The 8,662-nt window shown below is 36.9% G+C and overlaps 1 protein-coding gene across 1 annotated transcript; it reads right to left on the reverse strand.

Annotated features, from left to right (window-relative positions):
• Window positions 1–5,414: 5,414 nt before the first annotated feature.
• Window positions 5,415–6,359, reverse strand: LOC107159923 (olfactory receptor 5B3-like). Its single transcript, XM_015506573.1, has one exon. The coding sequence runs from the start codon at window positions 6,357–6,359 to the stop codon at window positions 5,415–5,417; it is 945 nt and encodes a 314-aa protein (XP_015362059.1).
• Between the last annotated feature and the right edge of the window lie 2,303 nt (window positions 6,360–8,662).

Here is an 8,662-nt window from a genome sequence, read left to right on the forward strand (position 1 = left end):
CTCCACACTTAATGGCTTGCTGGTGTTACTTCACAAACCACTCCCTCTGGCATTTTGCCAGGTACCATCCAGACTTGTTTACAGACTCTAACAGGTCACTCCATCTTTTGGTCATCACATAGGTAAAGTGGGAGGAGGGAACATGAGAAGAAAGAAAAGAAAATCTAAAATCTATAAAAGTGGCAAGACACCTCTACTCCCTTGGGCAAGAGCTCTGGATCCCCTCCTCCCCCACCTTCTCTGTTCTATTCTTTAAACAAAACTTTTTGCTCGTGCTCAGCGTTTCTCAGTGTTCTATCTTCAACAATGGGGAAATGAGACCTGATCTTGGTTTTTAAGACTGGTTTCAGTAGAACTGTGGAATATAGAAGAAACAGAAATAGAAAAAAAAAGTTTTTTGGTGTGTCACAAGCGGTTTCTGCAGACTCAGTCTCAGGCACAGTTAGATTCAACCAAATCTATTTTATTAATGCTCATCACACTTCAGACACACATTCTAAGTCCTAACTAAGTCTCCACCCAAGGGTCCCAGACACTCACCTGTGACATGTGTTAAGTCTGTGTCGCTGGAACTAGATCTGGGATGGAGGAGTCTGGTGCAGGGGGACAACAGCGATGGTCTTTCTGTCCGAGTCCCGTTAGTCCCTCTGGCCCCCAAAGACTGGGTTTTTTAAGTCTTAGTTCGATTTTTTTTTGTGTGCTTGCAAATGATAACTGGGTGAGCTCTGGGGTTTATGCCCAGGCATAGACTCTCACATCACTATCTAAGTCTGTCTAAGTTCTGCAGTTTATCTAAGTTTTGCAGTTTACATTACATCATGTACACAGTGCTTACAGACGTTATCGAACTCACACGCTAATTAATATACTGCACAGTCAATAATCCTATAACATTTTCTGGCACTCATATGATGGTGGAGATTTGGGAGTTTTCTAAATGCAATAGCAAGTGTTCTTCAAACAGTAACAATTTGACTTTGTTGTTTGCAATACAGATGTCCCTTAATTCTCTCTCTTGCCTGATTGCTCTGCCTGAGACTTCTAGCACTAAGTTGAATAAAATGTGATGAAAATGAGCATCCTTGCCTTGTTCCAGATCTTAGAAAGATTCCCACATTTTCCCATTCATCATAATGTTAGTTGGTTATATAGTATGACATTTATTCTGCTGAGCTATTTTCCTTCTAGTTTGTTATGTATATTTTTAATCATGAAAAAATCCTTTTCTGCATATATTAAGATGATACGATTTTGGTCCCCAGTTCTATGGATGTAGTGTATCTTGTTTACTCATTTCCATATCTTGAACATCCTTACATCTGAGATACACTCCACTTGACCATGGTGAATAATATTTCAAACAGGCTATTGAATTCTCTTCATGAGTATTCTGTTGGAGAATTATGCATATATGTTCATTGATACTCACCTTCCAGTTTCATTTTTGTTGTTCTTGTGCCCTTTATGGGTTTTGTTATGATGGGTAATAATGACCTCATAAAGTGTATTTGGAAGGATTCTTCCTCCTCCTCCTCCTTCTCCCTCCACCCTCCCCTTCCTCCTCCTCCTCCTCCTCCTCCTCCTCCTCCTCCTCTTTGGAACAACTTAAGGAGAATTGGTATTATTTCTTCTTTAAATGTTTCCTAGAACTCAGCAGTTTTTGTTCTTGATAGTAGGCTTTTTATTATTCAACATTTTAACTGGTTATTGCTGTATTCAAGTTTTTCTATTTCTTCTTAATTCCATCTTGGTTGTTATATGTGTCTAGAGTTGTCTCCATTATTTCTAGGTCATAAAATTCATTTGTGGAGCATTGTTCATAATAATCTCTAATGAGCTTCAATATTTCTGAAGCATCCATTGTCTTTCCTTTAATCTCTAATTTTATTTAATTGAATCTTCCCTCTCATTACTGTAACTAATGACTTTCTATTTTGTTCATATTTTCAAAGAACCAGCTCTTTATTTTCTTGATCTTTTTTAAGTTTTGTTTGTTTTTATTTCATGTATTTTTCCTCTGTTCTATATTATTTTGAACCTCAGATTACTTTTTCATTTAGATTCTTCTTCTTTTATTTAGTTCCATGAGTTACAGTGATAAATTGTTTATTTGCGGTCATTTTGTTTCTTTCTTTTAGATATTAACTACTATGAACTTCCCTAAACACTGCTTTTGATGTATCCATTGGCTTTAGAATGTTTCCATTTTCATTTGTTTCAATAAATTTTTAAATGTCCTTCTTGATTCCTTTCTTGACCATCTGCTTGTTCAAAAATAAATTGTTTAATTTTCATGTATTTATATACTTCTTAAAGATTTTTCTTGTTATTGATTTTGACTTTCATGTATTGTGGCCAGAAAAGGCATTTGATGAGATTTCAATATTTAAAGATTTGTTGAGACATTTTATGGCCTTATTATCTAGCCTCAAGAACACTGTATGGGCTGAAGAGAAAAATGCTAATTCTGCCTTTGTTGAGTGCAGTTATTGGATGAAGTGTTCTGTAGATGTCCCCTAGTTCTGGAAGTGATGGTTATCTCCTGTAGATTTAGTGCTAAAACTGCTGAGATGAAATCAATCCTAGGGGCACTTAACTTAAAATGCAAATTGGATTCCTAACCTAACAGTGTGTCTACTTTAAGACTGAAGGCACTGACTGTGAAGGTATTGAATCGTGGTGCCTGGAATAGAGATATGTAGGAAAACCCTATAGAAACTCAAGACATCCAGCCCCTATATTCTGATGAGTCTTATTTGTCAGTAGAATTAGCCTTTCTACCTCCAGCAAAATAAACCTCTACATTGTATCTCAGGGAATTAATCCTGATTTGCCTAAGGTAAGTTTCCTTTGACCTTACACTTAACAGTCAAAATTTGTTGAATCACATTAAGGCTGTTGCTCTGCAAGATAAATGGATGGGTTGCAGGACCTACCACCATGGCTCTTTGCTTCTTGATCTTTACTAGACTCAAGTCTCAGATACCCCCTAAGCAGCATGTGACATATGGGGAAATGGACTAATCTCCATATGAACTGCTTATGTTTTATAAATATGTGGAATGAAACCTTGGGCACATATATAGTATATAAAGATAGTAAGGTTTTAGTTCTTGTGGAAGGAAGCAAAAGCTAAATCAGGACAAAATAATAAGATGAAGACCCTCTATCAGAGATTCTGCATTAAATGTTCAGGGAGTTAGTAAGGGTTCAACGGGTTGTTTGTTTAGTTGGCTTAAAGGTAGAATCAAAGGTGGCAATAACATGAGAATTAGAAAACCTGACACACTGTGGCTTCATGAAGAGACTCAAATACAAGGATAAGTGGAGTGGTAGAGAGGATGTGTTATTTTAAATCTGCTACCCACTGTGGGATGGTAAGAAGCAAACTTTGAAACTGAAACCATCGGATTAATTGGGTCCCGCCATTGCAGAGTAAATGCTACCACCCAAGAACAAAAGGCACTAATACTGAGCTCCCCGAAGATCTAATTTAAAACATGAAGGTCCAGATCTATATTAGTGTGCAGAATTTACCTATGTTTTCTACTAACATACCCAGTCATGTATAATCTACCTGCAATGTTAGAATCATTTCAGTTAATTGCATATTTTGGTGTATGTAATAATCACTCAAATATAAGCAGATATGCATCTTTTAAATAATTTTATTATCAGTGTGTCTTTATGAATTATGAAATAGTATATCTTAAAATACACTCTACTGTCATGTATGTCTAAAAAGAACTAAGAAAATAATATTATAATGAAATTACATTAAAAATTTTAAAAATATATAAAAAACGAAAACCGTTTGAGTCAAAGTGAAGAGTATGAAGACTGAGTGACAATGTGGGAAAAAAACGTTTCAGCAAAGCAGAAAATCAGCACTGTCTTGAGGTGCACTGAATTTTGATCTATAAGATTTTTATTATGCAAAATTCACTTAATAAACAATGCTAAAAAGGTTCAAAATATTGGTACAATTAAATAGAAATCTAAATTATTCATTCCTTTCATAAATATTTATTTGCTTTAATGATGAAATAGTCACCTATTAATATATCAATAATCATGTTGGGACAAACCTGATAAAGTCCATGTTTTCATGGAGAATTTACATAGTTGGGGGAGTTAAAAAAGAAACAAGTAAGCAAAGGTACAGTCGATGAGGGTTGATAAGAACTATGAAGAATGACATAGGAGGAGGGGTCATTTAATGTGGTGAATCAACAGTGACTATTTCATGCAGGTGGTCATGGAAGGACTCACTGACAGGGTGACATTGAAGCAAGACCTGGATAGAGTGAGGGCATTCCCACAGAGTAGAGACCATGGGTCTCATTGTGAAGAAAGAACAAGGAAATTAGTGAGAAAGAAGAGGTATAAAGAACTGGGGAATAGCAAAAGAGAATGCAACTCAACTAAAGTAAAAATGAGTGGTCAGAATTAACAATTTCAAAGCATTTTCAGCAATAAAAGTGTGCAATATTATTTCTTTCTCTATTTAATATGTCAATTGTCTGAAACTTTGCAGCATTGTATGAGTGTGTTAAAATGTCTTATTTTTCCTGAACTATCTTCTTTCAGGCTCAGGAGATATGGAGGTCAGAAGTCCTTGATATTCTGTCTGTAAGGCAGAGAATGAGGAAAGGAGATGGTATGATTTTGAGTTTAAAGTTCTAAGCCTGGAAGGTGAGCTATGACTTCGGCAAGTCTTGAAGACCACAGTGACAAAACCCATGGTCAGACCAGTAGCTCTTGTGTCTAGAATGGGAGAAATGGATGTCACAATTAAAGTAAAGAGTGAGAGACAGAGACAGAGAATTTTCCTCTTCTCTGCTTTTTGATCTATAGGCAAGTTGTCAGTTGATTGGCAGATGGCCCCTCACATTGATCACCAAGTCTACTGCTTCAAATACTAGATTCTCGGTAAAACCCTCACAGACACATGTGGCAAAATGTATTACTGTGTATCTGGGTATCACTTAATCTATTCAAATTAACACATAAATTAACCAATACAGTAGCCCCACTACATTTAATTCTGGCAAATTTGCCACATCAATGTGAATGTGACACTAAGTGACATTAGTGTGTATTACTTCTGTTTCATCCTAGTCCCTTTTTTTTAAAACAGGTGGTAGGAAAAGAACACATCAAATGAGTAACTACATCAATGTCCTAAGTGGGAGTTTTGAAAAGTAGACATCAAGATATTTTAGCCACTCTAATTCAGGTATTAATTTCTGGACTTGATGTTTACTCTTCCCATAAAACACTTTGCAATGGTAAGAACATAACATCAAGAACTTAACTTCAATGTGGCCTCAGATGTACCCAATACTTAGAGAAGACCTAAGAGGAATGAATCAAGAAAACTTACCCCAAACCACAAAGCTAAAATCAAAATCCTAAAGATTATTCTTCTCACAACAAATGAACACACTCTTGACTTTTAAGAATGCAATCTTGACCTCCTTGTTCCTGAGGCTGTAGATCACAGGGTTCAGCATGGGAATGACCATAGTGTAGAACACAGATGCGACTTTGAATGTGTCCATGGAGTGACTGGAGCTGGGCTGTAAGTACACGAAGATTAGAGTCCCATAAAATATAGAGACTGCAGTAAAGTGGGAGGCACAGGTGGATATAGCCTTCCTATGTCCTGCAGCTGAGCGCATCTTTAGGATTGTGATAAAAATAAATATGTAGGATATTAATATTATGAGGAGAGCAATTAAGATATTGAAGCTGGCTACATAAATAAGAACCAGTTCATTCACATGTCTATCAGAGTGAGAGAGAACCATCACTGCTAGAACATCACAGAAAAAATGATGGACCATGTTGGACTTAGAGTAGGCGAGACTGAATGTGTTCCCAGTGAGGATGCAGGCACTCAGGAATCCACTGACATAGCAGCCTACAATCAGGTATGAACACACACTCGTTGTCATGGTGGTGGTGTAGTGCAGGGGCTTACACACTGCTGCATAGCGGTCATAGGCCATCGAGGCCAGGAGGTAGTTTTCCACAGTGGCAAAGGCTCCAAAAAAGAACATTTGGGTGACACAAGCATTGTAGGAGATGACCTTGTATCCAAGAAGGAGCCCAGCCATGACTGTGGAACTGACAGCTGAAGAGTAGCACAAGTCAACCAGAGACAGGTTGCCCAGGAAAAAATACATGGGAGTGTGGAGACGTGAGTCCAAGACAATCAACAGGATTATCCCCAGGTTCCCAATCAGATTGATGATGTAGATGAGCAGGAAGGTCACAAAGAGGGGAAGCTGCAGACTTGGGTCGTTGGTCAGTCCCAGCAGGATGAACTGTGTCACTTCTGTCCTATTTTCCATCAGTTTCCTAAAAATCATTAGGTGTTCTATAGCTTTGAGAAGAAAGAACAGAATGAAAAATTAATGATTTGAAAATTCAAAGTATATATACAAGATGTATTCTTTCATTGCAGCAATAAGTTGTAATCTGAGATTCTCTAGTAAAAGCATGACTTTCTGTATCAAATTGATTGCATCACTTCTACAATGTTGCATGCTGTGAAATTCAGGAATCTTAAGGGATCATGTACACAATTTAAATTTTTTTTTACAGTGTTAATGCAGTCAGTTTAACAGCTTAATCTACATTACTTCTATGGTCAAATCATTCAGTTCTTTCAGGTATCCTAGAAAAGAAAATGATACTTTCACATTGTTCACCTGCTGATAATTGCTGGAGGTACATTAAATGTGCATTCTGTGTCTCCTCACCATAACATTTTGAATTTTTTTCATTGTATTATCCATGTAAAAATTGATGCATAACAGGCAAAATAACTCATTCATATTGGCAAAATCTAATTGTTTATCTCTGCTCTGGACCCATCCTTAACCCATGTTGAATGGTTCCTAAATCTAAGGAGCTAAAGTGAATTACAAGCAGCAATTGGGGTTTCATAGTGATATGAAACTATGAAATATGCTAGTTTTTACATATATGGGAGTCATTGATAAGATGCAAATTCATCCTATTTACAACAATGCTTGCTTCTCATTAGATATAGAACAAATAAGCAAATCTATAACAGTGAAATAGTCCTTGTTTCAACCACAGAAGGACCCCAAATTAATTGATAAGCTCTTCATTGTATATTAACCTTCCCCAGAAATCTCCTGCTTATTATTAGCAGCACATCTACACATGTTGATACTGATGTGCCTAAAGGCATAACCTTTGATTACGCAGAGATGAGTCTGACATTTGAATCAACATAGCACATCTCTATACACAGTGGCTGTGGTTGGTTAGCTGGAATGGTGGGACCATGTGCTGCCTGCAGAGGGAATTGAGAGTGAATCCATATCAGATACAGAAGACACACAAAGCTTAGATTATCATTAGAGAGGCACATCAGACCTGCCATTTATCACCTAAGAGTCACAAGTCTTAAGGTAACTCCTACGAACATCCAATTTCCATCTGCAAAAGGAAGACATTAATGAGAGATATTATTTGAGGCATTCTTGTGAAAACTAAATAATACTAAAGGAAAATAAAATTTGGGGTGTAAGCACATCCTGATGGGTACTAGCTATCACGGGGCTAGAAGGGGATAATGGCCCATGTTGAACAAGGTGGATGCTCAAATTTATGACTTCAGTTGTGAGTGATGTTGATGTCTTAAACTTTTCTCCCCAATTTTCCTTTTCTCCCTGTGATGGCCATTTTGGTGTTTTGTGCTCTTGATTGTTTCTAGGTCTTCCATTACTCTAAGCTTGTGATAACTGCTGCTGCAATTCCCTGTGGATCAGTCCTGCTGAAAATTTCTTTCCGCAAATCTATATGTTAATTTGGATGCCGCCTTCCATATTTCTCCTGTGTATTTGACAGCTTAAATTTCCATGAAGACATCATGGTTGGTATTCTTAATACACTTGAGATACTGTGTTCTACAACAAATGGTAAGAGATTTTCCTGGAAGTGTTAAATGTGTGAAGTAGATTGTATTGTTGTTCTTATTTTACCAGAAAGGCTACTGGGAATATGGGGAGTTGTGTGAAGCTCTAAAATTAAACAGGTAGTATAAGAAAGACTCAAGATTCATGAGTTACAGTCACCTCCCAAGAATAAGCCTGAGACAATGGTGAAAGGGTTAAATACAGATCAGAGTCCGTTCATTCATTGAGGACTATTTTATAGTTTAAACAAGGATCATTTCACTTCTGGGATTTTGTTTTGTGTTTGCATTTTAAACTTTGATGATGTCCAAATATAGAGTAAACAAGATAAGGTCACTAATCAATCAAAGCATCATCTGTAATACTTTTTGTTCATTTTTAAAGCTAGATTTGTTCTTGTTCTATGAATCATTAAAGTCCCCATAATAGATGTTTGACATTTGTGCATGGACTTACCTCAGTTGTGAGAAACATTTCTTTAGTTTTCAAATAACTGAGAGCAGGCACAGGTAGCCCAGTGCTTTTGCATGGCTTACACTTCTGTCTGAAATGTTATGGAATAGAGAGCTTACCACTCTGCTAGAAGTGAAAGGCAGCTTATTCAGAGGGGTATTTTTAAATTCATTAAATCAGGAATGGGAAATGGAATAAGTTCTATGAGGAGGCCTCTCTCAGGTAGTCATCAAAAGACTCCATGTTCTCTA

The sequence above is a fragment of the Marmota marmota genome, unplaced genomic scaffold (genome assembly GCF_001458135.2).
Source record: "Marmota marmota marmota unplaced genomic scaffold, marMar, whole genome shotgun sequence".
Lineage (NCBI taxonomy): Eukaryota > Metazoa > Chordata > Mammalia > Rodentia > Sciuridae > Marmota > Marmota marmota.